The sequence below is a fragment of the Pseudochaenichthys georgianus genome, chromosome 13 (genome assembly GCF_902827115.2).
Source record: "Pseudochaenichthys georgianus chromosome 13, fPseGeo1.2, whole genome shotgun sequence".
NCBI lineage: Eukaryota > Metazoa > Chordata > Actinopteri > Perciformes > Channichthyidae > Pseudochaenichthys > Pseudochaenichthys georgianus.
Genome location: NC_047515.1, coordinates 12,554,430 through 12,579,917, shown reverse-complemented (window position 1 = coordinate 12,579,917; position 25,488 = coordinate 12,554,430). Strand labels below are relative to the sequence as shown.

Here is a 25,488-nt window from a genome sequence, read left to right as displayed (position 1 = left end):
GCCGAGGTCGTGACAAACCGCTAATCGACCGGTTATAGGACGACTCCCAGCCCTGGTCGTGAAACCTTTACACCTTCATTGTCGTTTTCCCATTCCTCAGCCACTCTGATGTGGACTTAAACCCTCTATTCATCCCTCCTTCTCTCCTCCTGGCTTTCCATCTGCTTCTGACAGCAGCGTTTCTACCCGAGCGACTCGTCACACTGCCAGCCAATCAGCAGTCACTGTCCTTCTTAATCATTCTTATGACCCCCGAACCATATGCTTACAGGCTCATGGCTTTTACACCTGCGACTATTCATTGGAATTCACAAGATGCCTTTCATGTCATTCATTTCCCCCAGATCTGCTTTTTATCACCCCGCCCTATGAATAAAACATCCTTCGAATTGAATTCATCTCGCAAATGATATCATTGACCCGCAGGAAGTGTCGGGATGCCTTAAAAGAGTCACAGTGTGAAACCGGATTTTCTGCACTGCCATTTTGATTGCATTAAAGAATTACAGAAGCTGTTTGGGGATCAGGTGCACAGGCAGATGTTCCAGTGTCAAATGGCCTTTCGGTTATACCGCTGTCATGAAATGTAAAGGACCTGGCAGCTATGAATTATTGATGCATGAATTTCTCTCACTCATCTCATCAGCTATTCCTTTTTTAGTCCCTCTAGTTGATGTATTGTTCCTAACCCTGCCTGTTTTGTTGAGCAGTGACCTTTTTCTTTGTAGCCATATTTGAGGCGTGACTAACAGGCGCATTGGTCCGTGTGATTTGATGTTACAGTGGGCGAGTTTGTGAGTGACGTGCTTCTGGTTCCAGAGAAGTGCAAGTTCTTCCACAACAAGCGTATGGACATGTGCGTCAGCCATCAGCAGTGGCACGGAGTGGCCAAGGAGGTAAGGAAGGAATGACTTCACAGGAAACAGTGGTAGGCTGTATCCGCAAGATAGCAAAGGGAAAATCATATGGGAGTGAAATAGGAAGTCTTAATCATTCATTTAAAGGTCTCCTATCCTATCATGCAAAATGCGCTTCTTGATGTCTTTTATATATACATATGTGTAGTGTCAGAAAACAAAACCCTCTCTCTTTTCCTCCGTACTCAAATCTCTAAAAACGGGGGTACAACGGAGCTGATCCAGATTTGCGTCCGTAAGACGTAATATTGGAAATGTGGGCTGGCTTGACGCCCACGGCCCGATCAGAAACGTCGCTATCAGAAACGATGCACGACGTGTTTTGGAAGTAATATGGTCTTTGTTTACATTAGCAAGCCTCGCTAACGCTCAGCGCTAACCTGTACTGGAGAGAGCATGTGTAAAAATGCAGGATATAAAAAGGACCTCACCTCGTGGTAAACCCACAAGAGAAAAAGCTCCATACTGTTTCAGAAATAATTCTTGAAGTGGTTTGGAACATGACATGGCGTTTCATCACGGCAGCATTTAGCAGTATATCAGGTTGGAATTCTGAGCAGGCATAAGCTCAGAATTACCCCCCCCCCCCCCCCTTTGTTTTTGTTTTCAATTTATTTAAAGCTACGGACCCAGAATCAGCACTCTTCTAACAGGCCTGAGATAGAGGGGTATGAGGCATGGTTAGAATGGGTGATCTGTTTGGTATTTTGAGCAAAACACTTAATAGACATGTTTTTTATATATTTGTATATATCCGAGACCCATAATATATTTCTTAAAATAGTATAATAGGAGACCTTTAACAAATGTGTCATGCCCTCTCCCTGTCATACTGGTCACCTTTTATTACCGTCCAATCTCCGCTCCCTTATATCCCTCCACCTGTCTCTGGGAGTCTCTGAGGCCCTCAGATCACAGGCGGCTGGGTGCCCTCACATCTCAGCTGCTAATCAGATTAGTGTTGTGGCCGTAATGCAGCTAATCCCCCCTAGGCAGCTCCAGAGCCAGCCCCCGGGGGCCACTCTGACCACGACAGTAGCAGCTCGTGGATCACATCAACCGTCTGCTCCTGCCTCATAACTCTTACTCTCTCCCCACACGCATCACAAACGCTCGAATCAGAGTCTCACTCGCAGCCACAGATAGTGTGACATCCCGAGGCGCAAACAACCCACATTCAATATGAAGTGCGTAATGAATCTCACCAGTGGGAACATCTGGGCAAGAGAAATGACTCAAAAAGTGATCTCACCAACTGCCACTGAGATGTCGTTAAGCATGGCGGATAATCCTTACTGCTCCGCTGGAGTTTCAAAGCAGACATCAGTTACTCTGAAAGGACTCCATACCTCCGAGCTGCTATGTGAAGCACAGCCTTGTTGAGAAATAGCACATCAGTAAAAGGACTGCGTGACTTTTTTCGAAGTGTGGCCCATTCATCATGTTAGTCCGTATGTGACAAGAGAGCTAGATCTCAAATCTATATGGCTATATTCTGTAGGGGGATAGATGCAGGGGCTCCTCCAAGTCTTAAAGTCAAAACTGGTTTCACATCTAGGCCTTTTATAAACCTGACAAGATTGGTGAAATAAAGTACAACAGATGATGTCTTAGTATAAGATCATACATGATGGAAGTATTACATTTGAAAGTCATATACAGGCACACTCAACAATTCAGTCATTATGTCAGTCAACTCATTTCTTTTTATATTTTCCTACCACTTTGATAGTAAGGCTGGCCAAAATGTAAAATGGTCCTAAAACTAAGGACCACATTCATGTCAAATCTCAACAGGCTTGCTGTACAAACTGGAATATGCTCAATATCATTGCATTATTTATTTGTATGTGTTGATTTTGAATATCTTCTTGAATAATTGTAATACTTTGTCATTTTTGTTGTGCATTCATCGCTAAAAGGGATAGGAGGAAATCAATATTACCTGTTTGCTGCAGAAAACACAAAAATATTTGGATTTGTGGAGACATCTAATCTAATTTGTATTTAAATGTTGGCAGGTTTTGATCTTCAACCTACAGTTTATTAAAATAAATCAACCTTACTGCAGCATGTCAACAATATTATGTAACAATAGCATGCTCCTCCATCTGGCATGGGCCTCATTGTCAATGTAGTTCTTAACTTTCCCTTGATGAATGAAGGTCAAACTAATGTCATCTTGTCTAAGTTGAAACTCTTGAGGCCTAGAGGCTGCTTCTTCATCTCCAACTCTCCTCCTTCTGCTCCGTCAGGCCTGCTCCAAGAGCTCCATGATGCTGCACAGCTACGGCATGCTGCTGCCCTGCGGCATTGACAAGTTCCACGGCACCGAGTATGTGTGCTGCCCCTCGTCCCGCTCCGGGGAGGCTGCTCCACCTGCCATGCCCACCGAGGAGGACGATGAAGAGGAGCAGGTGGAGGATGAGGAGATTGACGAGACCGACATGGAAGAAGACTACGTCGTAGAGGACAGGTGAGCAGTCTGCGGTTGTGTGCACCATCGTGGCATGTCCACGAAAGGGCAGGCCACTGGCCACCTGGATGAATGAAAGTGCTGTGACATTGACCTATGCCTTGTTTGATAAATCACTCCCCTTCCTGGCTTCCTTCACTCAATCACCTCTGCCCTCCCTCTTCTTCCTCTTCCTCAGTGAGGCACCGGCTGAGGAGCAGCCCACACAGAAAGAGGAGCCACTGGGCGACGACGAAGACGAGGAAGAGGACGAGGAGGAGTACCACTACGTCTATGAGGACGAGGAGGCAGACAAGGAGGACGAGTATGAGAAGAAGGAGAGCCGCAAAATGCCAGAGAGCCAGGACGAGGACAAGACTCTGCAGGAAGTGAAAGGTTTGTAATGAGCGGTTTTAAATTATAATGCACCCGTCGAACTCCCCCTCTCCCTTATTGGCTCTTTGCCCACCACTTAAATATAATCAAAGCTTTTTAACTTTTACACTATAGGCAGTTATGCGTAAATCTAAGTCAGACTGTAATTAGATAAGTGTATGCATCAGCAATGCCCTTTCCTCAGCTCGCAGCACTTCTGTTCTGCAGTATCAGAGTACACGGACAAATCACCCTGCCTCATCTGTAGCCAAACTTCTGCCATTTGCTTTAGGATTTGCTCAAATGTTTGTGTTTGTTATTGAGACTGGAATTAAGTGCTGCCCCTAGTGGCCGGATGATCTAACCAGCTGTCCTCTGGCAGCGGTGTGCACCCTGGAGGCTGAGACCGGCCCCTGCCGAGCCTCCATGCCCCGCTGGCACTTCGACTTGAGCCAGAGGAAGTGTGTGCGCTTCATTTACGGGGGCTGTGCCGGCAACCGCAACAATTTCGACTCAGAGGAGTACTGCATGGCCGTGTGCAAGCGCCTGAGTAAGTCTCACCAGACCGAGGCTGGTCCGACAGCACCCCCTCCTCTCTTTCTGTTTCTGTCTTTGCTGCAGACCCCCCGCTGAGAACACTCTAGGGTAATATAGTTGTAGTCTGCGACTGACTTCAAGCAGAACACCTGTTCTGCAGCCTGTAGCTGTCACTCATCACACAGCTGTTATTGTCCTATCTCCTTTCAACACAACAATCACTATTCACGCAACATCTTATCTTTTCTTTTATTATTCCACTGATTGCCACCGGTTGCAACTGACAATTGTTTTATTATTATAATATTGTTTTTTTTAATTAAATAATTTGACATTTTATTAATTGAATAAGCTTAGAACAGAGTTTATTTGGTATGTTTGCTTGAAAAATCTAATCTAAATAATAATCTAAATGTTCACCTATAGATCTTAATGATTCATTTATTATTTATTTAAAATATTTATTAACTACTTTATCTTTCAGAAAAAAGTTGACTCATTTTAGGTTAACTTGGTAATACAAATAATTAAATTACTTATAATAACATACCTATATTTGAGGGAGCAGTTGGAACATTCCAGTGTTCTATGAAATTCTTCCTCAAATTCATAATCTGCTCTACTTATTATTTATTTAAATGTCCTGATTTAAATCATAATTCTGCCATGTCTGGTCTGGATGTTCTTTAGGCCAATGTCTTGTGTTTGGACAATGTTTAGAATGTAAGACATTTAGCTTTGTTTCTTAAATTCAGGAAGGACTTTTGTAGTAAAACTTTATATTTTACTCAAAGATATACAACAAAATGAGTGTGGTTTTAGTACTAATACTAAATAATAAAACGCTCAACTGTCCTTAAAAAGCCAAGACGAATACGTTTTTGATTGGTTTACAAAAGTCAAAGATAAATTCCCAAAGATACCAAATAAAATATACACAACATTCCTATTTTTCCTTTATATAGTGTTTAGTGATATGCATGCGTCTTCCAACACACTTGAGTTTTCTTTCTTTGTTTGCATGTCAGTGTTTACTCCCGCCATTTGTTCATGTGTCTGCCTGTCCGCCTGTCTGTCCGCCTGTCTGTCCGCCTGTCTGTCCGTCTGCCTGTCCGCCTGTCTGTCCGCCTGTCTGTCTGTCTGTCTGTCTGTCTGCCTGCCTGTCTGTCTGTCTGTCTGTCTGTCTGTCTGCCTGTCTGTCCGCCTGTCTGTCCGCCTGTCTGTCCGCCTGTCTGTCCGCCTGTCTGTCCGCCTGTCTGCCTGTCTGTCTGCCTGTCTGTCTGTCTGTCTGCCTGTCTGTCCGCCTGTCTGTCCGCCTGTCTGTCCGCCTGTCTGTCCGCCTGTCTGTCCGCCTGTCTGCCTGTCCGTCTGTCTGTCCGCCTGTCTGTCTGTCTGTCTGTCTGTCTGTCTGTCTGTCTGCCTGTCTGTCTGTCTGTCTGCCTGTCTGTCTGTCTGTCTGTCTGCCTGTCTGTCTGTCTGTCTGCCTGTCTGTCTGTCTGTCTGTCTGTCTGTCTGCCTGTCTGTCTGTCTGTCCGCCTGTCTGTCCGCCTGTCTGCCTGTCCGTCTGTCTGTCTGCCTGTCTGTCTGTCTGCCTGTCTGTCTGTCTGTCTGTCTGTCTGTCTGTCTGTCTGTCTGTCTGTCTGTCTGTCTGTCTGTCTGCCTGCCTGTCTGCCTGTCTGTCTGCCTGCCTGCCTGTCTGTCTGTCTGTCTGCCTGTCTGCCTGTCTGCCTGTCCGTCTGCCTGCCTGCCTGCCTGTCTGTCTGTCTCTCACAGAGCACTGCCACTCATTTTGCCCGAACCTCACCAGCATATATCAGCATATTTTGCACCTTAGAATGACTCACATTTCATCAGTTCAAACGCAGCCCATGGTCATCATAACCAATTGGCTTTTTCTTTGACATTTTGCTAAATAAAAAAGATTTGAAGAGCTGAAGCAGCAAAGTTCAAAGCAGGAACAATGCGTTAACCTCCTCCTGTTCTTGACGATGAGGTCTCTTCCGGTTTGCGAGCTTGGAGCGTTATTGTTTTTGCGAGGTAGTGAGTCCTGCGTGACTGTAAACCGAGGAACGCCAGAACGGAGCCCTCTGGCCTCGCCCCAGATGACCCAGCCGTCAAACGCAGAGACATTTCCATTAGTGTTGGAGACGCGACTTGTCAGCAGAAACCCGATGGGAAGATGAAAGGAATTAGAAAGGAAAGACTGTCAGATTCTGTTAAATGTATCAGAGTTACTGAGGGTGGAGGAACGGCAATGAGAGGAGTGCTTCTGTGAGGATTTTGGTCCAGCTTCAATCCGCCTTTCAGCTCGATTTCGCTCTGTGTCCAGTTCCCTGTCAGTCTTTGTCTCTCTGGCTAACGTTGTCCGCCTCGTCTGTCTGTCTGTTCGCCTGGTTGTCAGTTTGCAGCATCGTCCACTCACCGTTTGTTTCTGAATTTGCAGCCATGTCACCAACCCCTCAGCCCACTGATGATGTGGACATCTACTTTGAGACCCCCGCTGACGACAAGGAGCACAGTCGCTTCCAGAGGGCCAAGGAGCAGCTGGAGATCAGGCACCGCAACCGCATGGAGAGGGTGAGTTACCAGGTCCAGTCAGGACACAACACTGCTTATTAAATAGGAATTAGTACTATTTTTACCTGAAGATATAATTTACAAACTTCCAAAAGACTTCTCTATATTTCAGAATGTATGTGTTTGTTTTGTACTACAATTAAAATGAAATGCTGTACATTAGTTTAACCAGACAAATTAATAAGAACATTAAAAATCCGACGTCATTGGTCAAATAAACTGGAAACTTAGCATCAAAATGTGTGCAGGTTTAAAAAGGAAGAGTTTCTTTTTTTAGAGTCAAGTGCAAAATTATGCCTGAAAGAGATATTATTATGTTAATATTTCTTCTCACCCTCTGTCTGAAACCAGAACCCAGTCTGCTCTGATTGGTCAGCTGGTTGGCTCTGTTGTGATTGGTCAACTGCTTAGAGATGTCCCGCCCCTTAGCCTATCATGTACAATGTGTTGCAGTGCTACCCAATAGAAGCGCTTGTATTACATAATGAGGTAAACAAAAGAGGCGTTCCAGAAAATGTAAATAGAACATTCATCTCAGGTTATCACTATTGGAATAGTAACCCAGTTTCAACCAATGAGTAGACTGCAGTGGGCCAAAAGAAAAAGTATTACAAATATTTTGACCCCAATAATAATTGGAGATCACTTTGCACTTTTCTGGACTGGAAAACAAATTCAATAGAAGTTGTTGGGGTTCAGCTGAGAGGACGTGCAAATGGGCAGCAGATCCTAAAATTGATGATTGTGAATGTTGGTATTTCTGATTTTTCACAAATAAAAGAAGCAAAGTCATGCTTCAAGGATAATTTACCCTTGTGCATTGGATTGAGTCGAAGTGTAAAGAATTGCTGTTTGACTCGCTTCGTTTCCGTTTCTCTCCCTGCAGGTGAGGAAAGAGTGGGAGGAAGCTGATCGTCAGGCTAAGAACTTGCCCAAGGCTGAGCGGCAGACATTGATTCAGGTAAGTCGCTGATCCGTCCCCCGGCAAGTCCCCCCTTTGTCTCCTTGTTTGGGTGAGATATGATGGCTTACTGCCTCCGGTCCCTCACTCCCCGTGCCATTAAATATCTCTTTTCCCTGGCTGCTCTATCCTTATCACTGAGGCTAAATTAGGGCACTGTCTGAATGGGGAGACTTCTAAATGAGTCAAGCCTGAGAGGCGACAGGAGTGTAACTGAGAGGTTGAAGGAGCTGTGCCGTACTGTTGCATATAAACATTAGTTTATGTTTGTAGCACTTCCAAGCCATGGTGGAGTCCCTGGAGGAGGAGGCAGCCAGCGAGAAGCAGCAGCTGGTGGAGACTCATCTGGCCCGGGTGGAGGCCATGCTGAACGACCGGCGCCGCCTGGCCCTGGAGAACTACCTGGCTGCCCTGCAGGCCGACCCCCCCAGGGTAAACAGCACACACTGGCCTCTGAGAGCATCTTCTGTCCCCTCCTCACCTCTCTCCATCTGTGTACTGCTTCTATCTTGCCTAAGTCAAACACACATCTCTGTCAGACCACGCTCAAACCCTACTCTACTCATGGCCTGTAGATAATCTCATATGCTGTCAAAAGACCCTCTGTCAACTTGCAATTCACCATGTGGAGAATGGATTACCCTCGTCAGGAAGACACACATCCCAAAATCCTCCATGAGCACTATGTCAATCATATTTGACAAACCCTATGTTGGTTTGTTGTATTCCTCTTATCTAATTGTCTTGTTATCCTTTGCCAGCACAGAATGTGGCACTGGGTGCTGCTGGCTTCTCTTGTCCCCCAAACAGGAAGATTTACATATGTTTTATAACCTGAACTGAGAGCAGTCATTTCTAATCCTGCTTCTGTTACACCTCGGAAATTAGTCATTGCATCATCTGTGGTGTGGTGCTATTTCAGAAGGTGCTGCAGGAGGTTTCATGTCATGTCGGATGCCATCAAAGCTAAGATATGTGAAGGATTTGCGAAAGATAACACATATTTTTATCTTCTGTTTTTGGGTCATATTGTTTCATCATTTACTGGTTTACTGAAGCTGGGACTGATATAATAATAATCCTTATATTTATAAGAAAATTGATTGATTGATTTTGCCATATTTAAATGACCGTGTTGATGTGAGGCAACACATATATGAGTAACTTTAAACCTTTATTTACACTAACGGCCCGTCCACACGGCGGCGTGCGTTGAAGCTTCACCGCTTCTGCCCGTTCACTTTGAATGGGGTGACGTCACGCTTTGCCGAACTGCATTGTGGGAGCGTCGCTTCGCTTTGCTCGTGTTGCTCGCTTCAAAAGTTGAGCAATGTTCAACTTTTGAAGCTTCGGCGGAAGCGCCAGCCAATCGAATCATATGCCAGTACAAGCTCTAGCCAATCAGACCGCGTGCTTGTGTGTCCGGGGCGGGAGATTCATGTGATTGGTTGTTGGTCGAGTTTCAGACACGCCCACCGGCAAGCTTCAACGCACGTCGCCGTGTGGACGCTGCGTGAAGCAGTGAGAATTTGCATAATGCACATCCCGAGAACCAACCAATACACTCTTAAATGAGTCAAGGCTGTTCAAGCGTAAAGATGAATTGAATGACAGACTTATTTAGTTGTGCATAAATCAAAATACCAGAAAATATACCAAAAATATTATTTTAAATTCAGAGGACGAGCAACAGTTTGCACAGACTTCTTTAAAGCAGATGTGTTTCTCTGAAGTTAAAGGAGACCTATCATGCTATATTTGAATAATATATTGTAGGGCCATACCTATATAAGGTCTATTTATTTATACATTTTCTTTTTCAAAATACCAAACAGATCATGCATTTTAGCCATGCCTCATTTCGCTCTATTTTGCTCTCCTCCAAGCTGTCTTTGCATGCTGCAGCTGACCACGCCCCCTGCAAAGGAGGGGGCCGGGTTACGAACGTCATGTTACCATGCTGTTACCATGCCACTCTCATTCCCCTGATTGGTGGAGAGTTGGCCATATAGGCGGAGCTCCTCGTCACTGACGTCAGACTATTTTCAAATCTGTATCAGTCTGTATCAGATCCGTTGCAGCCCCGTTTATAGAGATTAGGGTAAGGAGGAAAAGAGAGAGGGTTGTGTTTTCTGACACTTGGTGAGTTCCCTGGAACACCGCGGACACATATTCATGTTTAAAAGACGTACAAAGGTGCATTTTGCATGATAGGTCCCCTTTAAAGCGGTGAATCCTTTACCAAATGATTTAAAGGCCTGGAGGAACATATATAAAGAAAGAATAATTAGACAGTATGAGGATGTCAGGTAACCTGTTTCGCTGATGGTCGATAGTTGTGTTGAGCTTTGATAGTGTTTTTAGTTTCATGTTATTTGAAGTATGCAGCTGTGATTGAAAATGTACTCCTTTCCATCATGGCCTGCAAAAACTACTTGAAGTCTACATGTTTGGTTTCATAATAATTGCCATGATTGGAATAAAATAACAAATCTGAAGGGATTGACACAAGAAGAAATTGCCGTCATGTCAATGATACCAACACAAAACAGGATTATTTCATCATCATGGTACACAGAAATGGTTATGAGGCTGTTTCACCACCTGACACTTCTAATAACCGCTGGTCCTCCCGCTCCATGTCCCGCTCAGCCCCACCGCATCCTGCAGGCCCTGAGACGCTACGTGCGCGCCGAGAACAAAGACCGCCAGCACACCATCCGCCACTACCAGCACGTCCTGGCTGTGGATCCTGAGAAGGCTGCTCAGATGAAGTCCCAGGTCAGTGTTGTGATGGTGAAAATGAAACTCATAGGCTTCTAGTGCCCAAGAAGTCCCATTGCTAGTTTTGTCCAATCAACCATCAAAACACCCGATATATTCCATTTACATCTCAGAATCTGAAACCAGCTGTTTGACATTTCTGTTGGAATACATTATCTCAGATTTGTACCATTTATTGATCATCCACTTTGAGGTCCTTCAGCTCTGTATAATCAATGTGGTTAATTGCTACCTGTCAATAATTAGAGTTTTGCATCCGTTCTGAGCATTACTGCCAGTAGATATGAAACCTCATTCTGTGAGATCTCACACTCAGACAGGGAGTGATGTCTCAGCCTGCTCCTCGCTGCCCTGTCTTCGAAGTGTGTAGGAGGTAGAAAGAGTGTGCTTCTCTGAGTCGAAGCCCGGGAGGAGTGGCTCGTCTGACGGAGAGGGAGGGCGGCTTGTTTCATTCACTTAAGCCCCAGCCGGAGATTAACATTGCGCAGGTCTTGTGTAATGCCGGACTCGGGGATTTGGCTGGAAGCTGCTCTGTTAGATGTACTCTCCTGTTTGTGTGAGTGCCCTCCACTTAAAGCCATCCTCCGACGTTACAGATGGATGAACCAACATAGTGAGGCAGGGAGAGGACCTGGAGGGTTACTATTTAGATGAGTGGTGGGATCTGGGAGGTGGGGAGCCTCTCTGCTCAGTCATGGGAAACAAATCTATTGTTGTGCTCTCACAATGTTCATTTGTGCAGCCTAGTTCCTCTGTGTTTCTTCGCTCAGCCAGTCCTGCAGCACGTTCAAATCTTAATGTAGTATTTGCAACCGTTTGTGGATTTGACTTATTTTACAACATAATGATTTGTAAACAGGAGGCTGTGCTTTATGTAACAGTTGCTGGGATTATAGATATGTATTTAAAGCCTCATCTCTCTGAGCGAGGTTCCTTGATACAATAACAAGATGTACTCCGAACACATGTCGTTTTTAAAATCCGGATTGTTTGTCAAACATCAACATGAAGGTGCCACAGGGGCTGCGTAATGCTTTTCCTTTTGAAAGGTGCTGCCATCTGTTGCTGGCTCCGGTGCACTGCAGCTATGTGTCGGCAGATCAAAACGCAGTCAGTCATCAGAGTTGGGTTTGAAATAAACACCCGTAACCTGCCAAAAGCTGGTGGGCTTTTAGTGGCTGCTAGTTTTATTCTGCCAACCACTTTGGCAGCGGAATGTGGAACTAAGGTCTCTAAACCTCACAGAGACGGGAGAAATTATTATTGGATGGAAAAGAGTGTGTTGCTTTACCCAACGTGTGATGTGGTGGTAGTCTGACAGGCAGTGGATCCTGTCACAGCGGTGCAGAGCTTCAACACTGATTTGAATATTACATGCAGCAACTTGTTTTATGTCTGCAAGGTGGCTGGCTGTGCGTGCGTGCGTGTACGAGTTCATTTTCAGAAAAGAATGTCCAGAGTAGAAAGCACATTTCTGACACTTCTATTTACATCTGAGAAGAAGAACAACTCTCTTCCTTTAGAACATTTATTTTCGGGGCTAGCTCCCGCTCCACAAAATGTCTACTATAGTAATTTATTAAATGTATGCAATTATACAGTCTATTCATACTGATTTATAGTTGTTTTGCACATGCATCATGACATGTTGTTTACTAAATTAAGCTTCTAGACACAATACCTTCTTATCTTCTTGATTTTCTTCTTCTTCTCTTCTCACTTCTGTTATCTCACCGCACCACCACGCTTCTCCTGCCTCCCTTTGCAAATCTCCAACCAGAGGAGCCCAGACTGTATTCTGCGATAGAACCTCGGCAGTAAATCAATAAACTCGAGAGAATGTCAGGGGGTTTTCCAGGATAAGGGTGTATTTTCTGCTTCATTCATGTAAGCTTGTGAATAAATATGATGAACATTTGAGACCGAATCACTCTGTAATTAGTTGTCACTGGATTAGTGTCGAAACGATGTTTCAGTTTAATGGATTTGTCAAACGCTATAAAATGATCCATCAATTTTAATGAATGACTTTTCATTTTAACAATTCCCATGTCTCCAATGTGAGGATTTGTTCTTATATCATTAAAATGTGTTTATCACTGATAAACTAAGACAACTCCTTGGTTTTAAGACAGTACATCTCTTCTGTTCTGGAAGTAAATGGCACGATTGTCATTAAAAGTCTTGATTTCTTTATTTTCTTTGAATTATCCAACATCATTCCCATACAGGAAAGTACTTTCACTTTGATGTCCTCCTAAAGCAGGATTATGGTTACATAACTTCCTGTTTGTCTGTTTTCACGAGCCCAGGTGACGACCCACCTGCGTGTGATCGACGAGCGGATGAACCAGAGTCTATCTCTCCTCTACAAAGTACCTTATGTTGCCGAGGAGATTCAGGATGAAATTGGTGAGTCGTGTTCAGTCGAAAGCCCAGAGGCGGCTTTGAGGAGGAAGGGTGTTATAAGAATAAAGTGAAATGAAAACACATGTGCCAGACAGATAAAGCCAATATATTACATCTCCTCTGACTCAGTGATATTTCTTTCTAATATTTGGTGCAAACAGACAAAAATATAGGAGGAGACCGTTAGAAGGGCTTTAGTGCCGTCTCTAAACCAATTATCAGAGTCTAATGTTTTTTTTTTATCTCATTATGAGTTTGTGCAAGGAGATGTAATACTCTTTGTTTTTAGAATTCTCACCTCGCCAGCTCTAGTTTTTACTAGCAGATCTGGAACCTGTATTTTATATATATATATAATATATTTCCAGTGCTACAAGTCTGTTTTTGTTTGCTGCAGGGCATTAAAGGGTGCGGTGACAGAACTGGGTCACCATGGCAGCCTCCTGTTGGGAGATGTGCAGATTTACAAGGAAAATAGCTCTCGGAATATTAGTAATTAGCCGTTAGCAGGAATGGGAACCGACGTCTCCAGCAACAATAATTGAGTGAAACTGGCTCTGCTGCCATGTCCCAGGGTTACAGGTGTTTCACATGTGCCAAGGCGTCTCATACTAATTTCCCTTTTTTCTGCAGACGAGCTTCTCCAGGAGCAGAAAGCCGACATGGACCAGTTCCTGTCGTCCATCTCTGAGTGGCAGCCAGATGTCACCGTGTCGTCGTCGGAGGAAGAGGAGGAGAGCGTGGAGGTCCCCGTGTCCGAGGGGAAACCCTACCGGCCCGTCCAGGTCAAATCCCTGGGCTCCCGTCCAGAACCAGAAGGTGAGCGGCTCCAGCCTCAGACACAGGCAGCGTGGTGAACAGCTCTGTGTGCAGGACGAAAGCCCCGACACATAAGTCAGTCTGAAGGACATTGGCGACAAAGCACGCCAGAACTGTCGCACAGTGAGGTTTACAATTTGTTTTATGGCGATGCAAATGTGCTGTGGAGCCATGGTGTTTATCTGTGCCTGCACAGTTCCCCGTGGTCTTGCCTTCAACGCAGCACTACTGACACTCAGATAAATGCACAATGGTGCTGAGCTGGAGCCAAAAGCTTAGGAAAGGAAATGAGCAGTTATGGCTCTCTTTGTCACATTTGTACCAAACAAAAGATGAACCCTCAAGGAGAGAAACAAGTGATGGAAAGCTTCCAGCACTATGGAAGGAGGCACATCACCAGTCAACCCCAGAGGAACATTTCATATACATGCCAGCACCCCAGAGGGCTCAGACAAAGCCAGACAGTTTTGAAATGGCTCCCTTTCTCTCAAAAAGAAATGTCGGACACTTCCCTGCTGAACTCTCTTCCTGAATCAATTAACACAGCTTGATAATCCTTTTCTCTTCTCACCTCAGTTAACTCTCTTCTCTCCTTTCCCCCTTTTCTTTTTTTTCTGTTGCTCATTTCTAATGCCAAGGCGATCTATCAGACTCCCCACGTGCCTTCAAGAAAGGTTGGTGCCTCTGTTGCGTCTTGTTTTCCCACCTCATTCCTCATTTACTATTTTGTTCCACCCTTCTCCTCTCCCTCGGTGCTCTGGTATCCTCCCTCTCTCTACCACCATTTATATTTTATCAAATGCCATCTGGTAGTTCATTTTCTCTTTTTTCCCGCTGACTCATACTGGCTGCGTGTTTGGGTTTTTCAGTTGCTCTTATGCTTTTCATTATACTGGGATTATCACCTCATGCTGAAAAGTCAAGCAGTGGCATCTAAAGTCTGGTGGATTTGGTTCCAGCCTCCTCTCAGTCGCGTGTTGGCTGTCAGCCTGTCCTCAGTATACATTTGTCAAACCACCCCTTAATTATTCCTCCTCCCTCAGACTCATTCCCCTCATCAGTCGCCCTCTTTCTGACGGGAGCGGTGTGATTTAGTGGCCCTGTCTGCGGCTCCGTGTTCCTGCCGCTGACCTACAGCCCCATCTAAATGTGGCCCAATTTGTCCTCCAAGATCTGAGACAGCGGCTTGGTGACGTCACCTGTTTTGTCTGATCCGGATTTAACCTGGTGGCCTTACTCAGTGAACACAAAGACACCTTAATCTAATAGTTGAATCTAAAATATATATGGATTTTCTTTATTTTTAAATGGATGCACAGTCCACCCTTCCCTGCGGTTTGATCCATAGTCTCCAGAGCTCCTCAGGGGGCACACCGTTGGAAATAAATCAATGTGTAAATATGTGCTTTTGGATAAACATTTAAATATACAAATTAAACCAACATGACAGCACTGTTGTACTAAAAGCATACAGAGACCTAAATCAATAGCATTGAAAACTAAATGGGAATAATATGGCCCCTTTAAACTTGGAAGTCACTACACTGCATGATTTAAATATAGCCGTTTTAAATTGATACAGTATTAGAGAAAAAGTGCAAAACTGTCCCAAAATGTAGGCTACTATTCAGTATCACAGAATCATTACCTTTAGAAATATGTGTCTCTTGTGATACACAGCAGATCAAATAGTGATATTATGTTAACCCAATGATAAACTGAATTGTACGGGTGTACACATCGATTTCTTGTTTTTTCTACAATGTGATCCCAGTACTGGTATAGAAAAATAAGAAAGAAAATCAGCAAGAATTTCAACATTCGGACACAGCGAATACTGACATGTGTTTGATAGACGATTCAATTGCTCTGTCGATTGACTGATCAATGAATGGACTAATTGTTTCAGCACTTTTTCAAATCAATGCAGAGGAGAAGTCATTGCTCCCATAGAGGCCACACCCATTGTGCTGCGTGGTATTGTGTTCACACTGCTGTACCGTCTGATAACCTGCCGGGGCTGCAGACGTCACTCCAGCTTGAGTAACCATTCGTAACCGCACACCATTGTTCCTCGCTTAATCCAAAGGCAATTGTACCAACCTTTAGTGTGTGGCGTTGGCTGACGAGCAGACAATAAGCAGACGGTGGAGTCCTCGCTGCTGTACATCGCTCAGGACGCTGCCATCACTGGCCCGCTTTTTCTCTCACTTCCTGATTTATTCATGGCACATCTAGTGTGTATATTAATAGATCCTATGCCTATTTCAAAACCATCAGTCCAACAAGCATATTCCACTATCTGGCCCAGTCTTTGAATGATCATCTGTCAAAACTCAGGGGATCTTTTGATGAGAAACTACATTGATGCTGAGTTCTGGCCATCACATTGGAGATAAGTGAAGGGTATTCAAATCCAGGATGTAAATTGTTTAGAACAGTCTTATTTAAAGGGGCCCTATTGTGCTTTTCCCTTTCCTGTAGTGTGTTATATAGGTTTGTGTGCATGTAAATGGTCTCCAGAGACTCAAATCCCCAAGTGTCCTTCCAGAGCTAGTTTCTCTTCCACTGAAAAGCCTCCATTGTTTACTTCCTTAACATAGTGATATCACTATTAGTATTTAGTACTAGCGCTTCTATTGGCTAGTGCTCCAACACATTGTACGTGATAGGCTAAGGGGCGGGACATCTCTAAGCAGTTGACCAATCACAACAGAGCCAACCAGCTGACCAATCAGAGCAGACTGGGTTCTGGTTTCAGACAGAGGGTGAAAAGAGGTGCTGCAGCACAGGCAGTATGAGAAATATAGAGACCTTTTTGGACATTAAAGCATGGAGACCTGTCACAGTACAGATACGAATATGAACCTGAAAATGAGCAGAATAGGGCCTCTTTAATAAGTCAATGGATGTTTATAGAGCATGCTAAGCAGCACTACTTTGAGGGGGCCTTTGTAGAAAAAGTATGGTCAGTGTGGTGTTGGCGTCACAGTGCTCGCACTGTGCTGAATGGAAGAAAGGGCTTTGTTGTCAGCAGGGCAGTGAGGAGACTGGTGACAGTGGTGAGGAATAGGGCTGGATATCTATGTGCAGCTGTCCACCATCAGTACCCATCCCTGTGTGTGTGTGTGTGTGTTAGTTTGTGCTGCTCTGCTGTTATTGACGGTGCTCCTTTACCTCCCGCAGGCTCCGCCATGTCTGGTTTAGATGGTCTGATAGGTGCTGAGGAGAGAATCATCAACAGCAAACCCAAGATCAGCAACAATGTGGTAAGAGCTTCGCTGCCGCTTCATCGTTCTATTTGTGCTTCAAAGCTTTTTCTACAACGCGCAAACTGAGAGCAGAATTGTCAAAGCAGGAGAAATAGTGTTAAATATTCAAATGTATTCCCTGTGTTAAATATCATTACAGTTTCAAAAAAGTACACAGTGCTTTTGCATGTTTACCTTTGGCCTGCAAACCAACCCTTATCCAGATTATCGCCACACGTCGCATGCTACGTTTTTTATTTGCCAGACACACCTTTCTTTCTTGTGTTTTTTTGTTTACCGTTGCTTGGCTGCAGAATGCTGTGTTTCGCATGCTAATCCAACACCAACTGCAAAGCTGTGTACTTGTATGTGTAAATATGCCAGTTTTTGAATGCATGCATGTTTCTTTGTTTTGTTTTTTGAAGTCCTCTAAGACGGAGCAATCTGAGGTTTTAAAAATAACAAATGGCGACTAAACGCCATCTTTTGTTGCCGTGGGACTCTGGACTGCTCTGTCTCTACAAACAGCAGATTTTGTTTCTGCCTCCTGAACACACCCACTTCCACTCACAGCGCTTCTTCTTTAGACTAGAGCTCTCAATAATGAAAGTAAACTGTGTGCCGAGGGGAAAGTCTGTTGTTGATGCCTGCAAACCCCCCCCCCCCCCCTCTCTCCTCCCAGTTTGTACAAGACACACAAACACGGATAATCTCTACAGTTTACTTCGCTCCACATTCACACCCTCTTGCTCTCCGCCTGCCTATCTCTCCCTCTCTTCCTCTCACTATCTATCTCACACACATACGATCTCTCACACACTTTGCGTAACCTGGGCTCCCCTGTCTGTGTTGACAGGTGATTGATGAGTCTCTGGATGTTAAGGAAGTGATTTACAGCGCAGAGAGAGTCAGAGTTATGCATGATGATGAGCTGGTGAGTACAGCGGTGCCCTCCACAGGGCTCTCTGGGGAACTGTAGTTACGAGTAGTGGGGAGAAGATGAAAGAAGGAGGGAGTGTGGGAGTGTGCAAATATACCGGTACTGCAGCTGAATAAAAAATAATTTAAAAAAAGACACAGCTTTGGAAAAGATCCCAAATCCACTTTTTGTTTCTGTTTAGACTAATATGTTTTGGTTATTTCTGCATGAGTGCATGTTTGTTATGTGACTGTATTGGAATGTACACATTGAATATCTCAAGTCATTATGATGAATGTGAATCCACACAAGCTGAGTGTGCTCGCTTTATGTGTGAGAATGAGCAGTAAGAAAAGTGGCTTCACATATGATTAGTTTGTGTCATATGTGCCAGATTACATTGTGAGTGTAGGTGACTGTGGTTGTGTGTTTATACTGAATTGGAAAATAATCTTCCACAAAGACACATTTCATGCATGTGTACACAATATCACGTCATGTCTTACATTGGCTTATATTTTAAAGGGAAATTCTTGTACGTGTAGAGCTGCTCTTATGTTTGTTCTATTATGACTATTGATCCTGAGAACAGTTTACGCATAGCCTTCGCTGTAGATATTTGGAAACACCGATTCAAGCAAGAACACTATTGATCCGGCCGAGGAGTGCGAGCCCACCGCAACAATCAAACTTCTCTTTGAGTCGCACTGAAAGTAAACAAAGACAGGCGTGCATTTGAAATACATTTACTGTAGCTATTGAAGTAACCTACGCAGCATTGCAAATCCACTTTGTGCATGTTAGACAATAAGCAGCAAACACAAAAAGATAATATACGTCAGCTGGGGAGGAGAATATATAAATCCTTGAAATAAATTGAATATAAGGAATATCCATTTTTGGGATAATTATGGATATCCTCAGGAATTACTCGCACAAGCTGTCTAGCTTGCTTTCATAAAAGAAAATGGAACAGAAAACCTGATTTTAAAAATGCCTCATTATGTGTGATGCAATAAAACGTTTTTTTCTTAACATAATGTAGGGTAAAGTGATTCCAATTATGTTTTAGTGCCATTTGAGATTGAAGCACCATTTGATCATAATCAAGATAATATGGAGATGTACAATTTGTGCAATACTACAAATAGTAAAAGTGGATATTAATGTGTTTATGATCATTGGTCATAATAGAAAAAATGAATATGAGACTTGAAATACATTTTGAGGTGTCTGGGCGGGAGCTTTATTCAAAATGGTCATATAGCAGCATGATAACAAGAATTTGAAAATCTATTCAGCATATGAAAACATACCTGATCAAGATAACTAGATGGTATATGTGTACAATGTCTTAATTTGTACCTCTGCTGTGTCTGACAGTATTGTTGTTGCTCTCCCACCTGTTTCCCCTTAGGAGACCTACCGCCCCCTGGGAGAGGAATTCAGCTTCGGCAGCACTGCGCTGATCGGCCTGCTGGTGATCGCGGTGGCCATAGCAACCGTGATTATGATCAGTCTGGTGCTTTTGAGGAAGAGGCAATACGGCACCATCAGTCACGGCATTGTGGAGGTAAGGCACCTGTTACCTGGATCTCAAAGAAGTGCGATCAGTCTTATTCCTGGTGTCAGATTTCAATAGAATCGTCAGGGGTTATGTAAAGGGGGTCGATGTCAAGCAAATTGGATCATTGTCCCTGCAGCATTTGCATACGATCCACACAGCAAGTTGTAAGTGCACTCTGACCTTGTTTGAGTGCAGGAGTTAACATACATTTAAATTTGCTTACACATGCTTTTGTTCATCTGTTCCTGGAATGTCTATATTAATTATAGCGATACTTTACTATCACTTTTTTTCCTATTGAAAAATATATAAACATTTTAGCATGAAAGAATATTATCTAAGAACATTTACGTCAACTCTTTCATTCAAACTATATAATTCCTAAAATATTTATATATTTTAAAACGGAAAGAACAAATAAAGATAACAATATAACAAAGACAAATATGCACAGAAAGACTGTAAATTAAAGAGGACATATTATGCAAATGTTCAGCTTCATATTTGTATTTTGGGTCTCTATTGAGACATGTTTCCATGCTTTAATGTTAAAAAAAAGCTCTTTATTTTGTCATATGGCCTGTGCTGAACCTCTTTTTACCCTCGGTCTTCAACCCAGAACCAAGTCTGCTCTGATTGGTTAGCTGGCCGGCTCTGTTGTGATTAGTCAACCACTTAGAGATGTCCTGCCCCTTAGCCTACAGTGTTTAGGACTGCTAGCCAATAGAAGTTGCTATTTTAGCCTTTGCCGAGCATTTACATGCACAACAAACGATATCACACATTACAGGGAAAAGGGAACATTTGAAATAGCATAATATGGCCCCTTTCAAAAAGATGGCATGGTGTGATGGTGCCCCTGTTTAGGTCAGCCATTAACAGTGTGCTTGTCTCACAGGTTGACCCCATGCTGACACCAGAGGAACGCCACCTCAGCAAGATGCAGAACCACGGCTACGAGAACCCCACCTACAAATATCTGGAGCAGATGCAGATCTAACAAGAGCCTACAGGGGGCGCTGTGGAGTCACAGAGGGGGAACATACTACTGACCAATAACATATGCTATTGTTAAAATCATTTGCGTACATCCAAACTCCATTTACTGGTTTGTTCGAAACAATCCTTAAATATTGCTACTACTGCTACTACTATTGTACTATAGAGCTCTTTTTGATCATATTTCTTTTCAAAGGTGATGTATCTGCCATTTTTGCATTACGGAAAATGTAATTCTGCAGATTTCTCTGTAATTATCAATACAACTCTCTTCAGATCAAGATGTATAACAATTCTTCAGACGTTTTATTTCTTTCTTTTTTTTTTAAGTAAAAGGCAAATCAAACAACATTTAAATGTATTTGAGTGGCCATCATCAAACCGGCACACCAGACACTACAGTACTAATTTTCATCATGCAGGTGTCCTTCATGCAGTTTCTGATGGTTTCTCTCAAAAAAGAATTGGTGTTTTTATTTTGTTTATTTTTTCCTCTCAATAGATTGCCTGTATATGAAGGTTCTTTGTACCGATTAAAATGTATAGTGAAACAACAAATGAGAAAAAAAATGAAATCATGAATTATTTACTTTCCGTTCTTTGTTATGATAACAGACAAAATATACATATACAGTTTAAATATATATATATATATATATATATATATATAAGAATAGATGTTTTAATTCACCTTTTGTTTTCCCAGGGAAGAGTCAGTTTGGGGTTCTTAGCTTAGCGGTCATGAGTCGTGTTTGCAGGCACACTGTGAGAAAGAGTCGGGGAGGGGGGAGGTGTGCACAGACCCCCAGCTCAAACACATCACACAAACCTACTCTAAACCCTTACTAAGTGAATGTGATAACATTTCCCCCCTACAAACACACAACCACTACCATTTATCAATAGGGAAACAGCAAACATTGGTAGATTAAATATTGACATGTGTTACATAGTTGAATGTATCCTGGAAGCTTTTTTCCCATACATGGCTTGATTTAGTGACAGAGGGCGATGACATTTGTTTGTTTTTGTTTTTTTGCACAAATTATCTGTAGCAAAAACCGAGCACCAGAAAAATGACTTGAAAAACTAATGTAGGTATGATGTACACACACATATTTTGGAGCAGCTGTTGGCTTTGCTGGTCATAAAGCGTAACAGTCTGATAGATCAACACAGGGCCGGTCTAGGGGCACTAACAATACAAGGAGCACCATAGAGAGGGCCCATCTGCCACCAGGGGGCCCCCAATGAGAGAGAATGTAGCTTATACGAAGTTTTCTGACCCTGAATATACAAATTTGGGGATTGTTAGAAAATAAATCTGGTGGATAGTTTATTTAATATGTTGGGACTTAAACAATCTAGATGTTCAGATGTATGGGTAGACAGAAAAGCAAGTGCCGGCCCTGGATCAAAGCCAATTGAAGGACAACTTGGAGCTGGAGGGCTGTGCAGGCAGACAGAGACACACAGAAAGACAAGGCTTGGTGAGCTGGTTTTTACAAACAAAATAAAAAGGCTAACTTGTGTGTTTTTACAGGTAGAGAATGACACAAACAAGTAAACTGAATCCTAGAATCCTCTTTTCTCTCTCAGTATTGTCTTTGTATGCCTGTATAGTTGATGTTGCAATCATGGTTTTTTTCCGGAGGATTACCTGTGGTGTGCATTGTTCTTATATGAAATGATATGATATATATTTTTAAGTTTGTTTTCTTGTTTTCTATTTTTTCCTCTTCCTGTGACAGTATCTCTGTATGTGACTGTCTCACTATGCACCCAAACGGCTTCAATCTTGTAACTGCCTGCTTGATTGTGGGAAGGGACTGGGAACTAATGTGTATATTAGTGATTTTAAAAAGAAATGTGATTGACACCAATGGAAACAGACTTATGGTTACGGGGGGATACACATCAATAAACTCACAACTTCCATATGAACGTCTCGTCTTTTCATTGATGGATTGATAGAATTTTCAAAATGTTCAATAATTGTATTATTTAATGGGCCAAGACAAATTAAGGTACACATTAATTTAGGGCTGAAGAACATTTGCATAACATTTAATTACATTGTCAATTTTCTTTTATTAAATTGTACAATTTGACATATTTATATTTTAAAAAATTGTAGCTGGACAATCCCAAAACCGTAAAATATGTAACGAGTATCGAACAAGGCAATTCGTATTCAAGGAATGATAGAAATCAACACAATGAAATAAGACCCCACGGTTGATGATTGATAGGTGTGTGGGCTGTCTTTCATTTTGACACACAGAACAATGGGGGCTATCACCCTTATCCCACAAAGTAAAGTCATTCACACGCCTCTTCTCTCTGTGAGGAGCAGCAGGTTCAGCTTTCAGAACAAGTAACAAACAAAAAAATGGCATTCATTTTTTTTAAATATGTCGTGTAGTAATAGATGTATTTACTTGTCTTCTCAACAGAGTACCAGAATGTGTATTTTATGTTAGTATTTTAAAAAATCTCCTGGGAGAGAATCCCCCCAGACAACCCCTGCAGGGTCTATGTGCCTGCAGACCTCCACTCTCAGGACAGTTCCGGTGCAGACCTTCCACCCTCAGGACACCTTCCACCATAGATATATATAAACACAAGATGGCTCATGGGAGATTTTCCAGCGTAGCTGACCGGCCGCCATCTTGCTACAGTTAACGTTACTCTGATTCGCGTTATGGTAGCTGTTGTAAGGTGAGTGATCTGCACAAAATACTCTTAACTCACTGAATCTTGACTGATTTACAAACGGTTTGGTTTATTATAAACATGATAGCATGGCTATGATACAGGATGCTTGGACATGTTGAAATTGCAGCTTTTCTTTGTGTATGTGGTTGTATTAGCTGGCTAATAACAAGAGGCTGTGAGTGAGACCTAGTATTACAAAGTTCACCCAGCAACTTTACAACCAGTGGGAGAGGCAGAACTGCTCTTTCTTTCAACATAACTTAAGTACACATGATTTCTTCCAAGTGGTTTGGCTTGTTAAAAACATCTTGCATTATGATACAGGAATTTGCTGGCTTGTGTTTACAGAAGTACCTGACTATGCCGGACCTTTTGTGCAGCCTACGGATGCTCCAATTGCCGCTGTCTGCAAACAAGAACCCGTGGGATCACCACATATGTTTGTTTGCTCAGTCCTAATAAACCCATAACATGGTTGTGAAAAGATATACCAAAGCTGAGGCTGGACGATGATTGATTGTTGGTGTGCCATGTGTCACCGTGTGTCTTATTGGTTTTGTGTTGTACGGTATTTTATTGTGTACAGCTGGTCCTTATCTCCAAGACACATTTAAAACAAAATAACCTTGAAGTCCCATCTCTCCCACCTGCTCCTGCTTCCTACATCCCTCCACACCACAGCAAGTTGTTCTTCTTAATAATAATAATAATACATTTATTTTGGGGGGCCGCCTTTCATAACACCCAAGGACACATAGGATAGTTTGTTTAAATTGTTCCCTATATTGCCCCTATAGGGCAATATAGGGAACAATTTAAACAGTGGATTTTGTGATATATCAGCCGGGGTGAAACAAGACAAACCACAAATGGACTACAGAAGGACACAAAAGGACACATGGTACAGTTTATATTATTCTTGGTCTTTTTTCAATAACATATTTCAAAGGTTCTGGATTTGTTTACAAATCTAGAAACTAAATACAAACTAGGATGATATTCGCGTGTAGTTTCGCGCGGATTAACGGAGGTCCGTTTTATAAACGGGGATGTCCGTTTGAGTTCAAAGTCTCAGTAACCAATCAGTGAAGAGCAAAACCAGACCAAAGCAATCTGTAGATGAAAAGTTCCTGACATTGTGAGGCTGTAAATTGTACGTTATTCCAGATTCAGGGGACTATGTATTAAATTGGATTTCAATATAATAAATATATCAATCAATATAACCTGCCTTCATTGTCTTTTAAAATACAATCGCCTTACCTTATCTTACTGAAGTGAAGGGTATTTATGTCTCCTTAAATCACCTTTTAAAAGTACTTCTTATAGCATGGCATGGTGTAACATATCAAAATGATCAGTCTCTGGTCTTGCTAGAAATGCAATGTCACTCACCTTAGAGCCACTGTCTTATGAGATACTTAGCTTAGAAATCAGATTTTTGGAAAACACAGATGTACTCATGTCATCCATTTTTTTTTGGTGTTTCAGTTTTGGTTTACCAACGTTTTTGGTTCACAAAAGTAGTGAATATATGAATTACACTATAGGCATATATAGTGCTGCGTACCGGCAAGCCGAACCGGTACTGGACTTGTAAAAAGTTTCGGTTCAAGTCCGGTTAAAACCGGAACGTCGGGAACCGGTACTTGGACTCGCAAAAAAACTAGCACTTACGTATATTCTGGTGTCTGTGGTTATTTAAACATTCCCTGATGAACGTTATTCAGCGTCAATAAATGAGTGCTAATCCCAGTGTGCTCAGTGTACAACATCACATGTCATTTCACCTTCGATTCACGGTTTGAAAACGTAGCCTTTCGCCACATGCTAATGCTAACCGGAAGTGAAGAATTTTCAGAATAAATGTATTGGTTAAGTTAATAGTGTGAACTTCCGGTTTTTTCAGAATAAAACTGATTTAAATTAAATAGTGTATTTAATTCAAAATTACGCCCATATCAACATTGATTTTAATTTCTAACAGTATGTATGTACATCACTATGTACTGTATAATGTACACATGTAGAGTTGTAGAAAAGACATGGTGTACAGACAGTACAGTACACTCTGACTGTATAGTCACTACAGTGTATACTGTATAGTAGGTGTGTAACAGTGTAATGCGTATAGTCTACTCTACACTCTACCTGTCAGCAACGCTTTAGGGATTTAGGCTCAGTCAGCTCAGGGACTGTT

At 42.6% G+C, this 25,488-nt stretch overlaps 1 protein-coding gene across 7 annotated transcripts in view; it reads left to right on the top strand.

Annotated features, from left to right (window-relative positions):
- Window positions 1-22,514, top strand: part of aplp2 (amyloid beta (A4) precursor-like protein 2) — a 75,588-nt gene extending 53,074 nt beyond the window's left edge. The window contains exons 2-16 of one of the 7 annotated variants that reach the window (XM_071205339.1): window positions 784-896; window positions 3,173-3,393; window positions 3,572-3,768; window positions 4,130-4,297; window positions 6,728-6,861; window positions 7,748-7,822; window positions 8,096-8,254; window positions 10,475-10,603; window positions 12,919-13,018; window positions 13,649-13,834; window positions 14,473-14,508; window positions 17,021-17,103; window positions 17,942-18,019; window positions 19,422-19,577; window positions 20,470-22,514. In XM_071205339.1, the coding sequence (XP_071061440.1) occupies window positions 849-896; window positions 3,173-3,393; window positions 3,572-3,768; window positions 4,130-4,297; window positions 6,728-6,861; window positions 7,748-7,822; window positions 8,096-8,254; window positions 10,475-10,603; window positions 12,919-13,018; window positions 13,649-13,834; window positions 14,473-14,508; window positions 17,021-17,103; window positions 17,942-18,019; window positions 19,422-19,577; window positions 20,470-20,571 (1,872 nt within the window). In that variant the 5' untranslated portion in view covers window positions 784-848 and the 3' untranslated portion in view covers window positions 20,572-22,514. Of the gene's footprint in view, window positions 1-783; window positions 897-3,172; window positions 3,394-3,571; window positions 3,769-4,129; window positions 4,298-6,727; window positions 6,862-7,747; window positions 7,823-8,095; window positions 8,255-10,474; window positions 10,604-12,918; window positions 13,019-13,648; window positions 13,835-14,472; window positions 14,509-17,020; window positions 17,104-17,941; window positions 18,020-19,421; window positions 19,578-20,469 lie in introns of those variants that run through there. The other 6 variants (XM_071205338.1, XM_071205337.1, XM_071205334.1 and 3 more) reach the window with 6 other exon arrangements.
- Window positions 22,515-25,488: the final 2,974 nt, after the last annotated feature.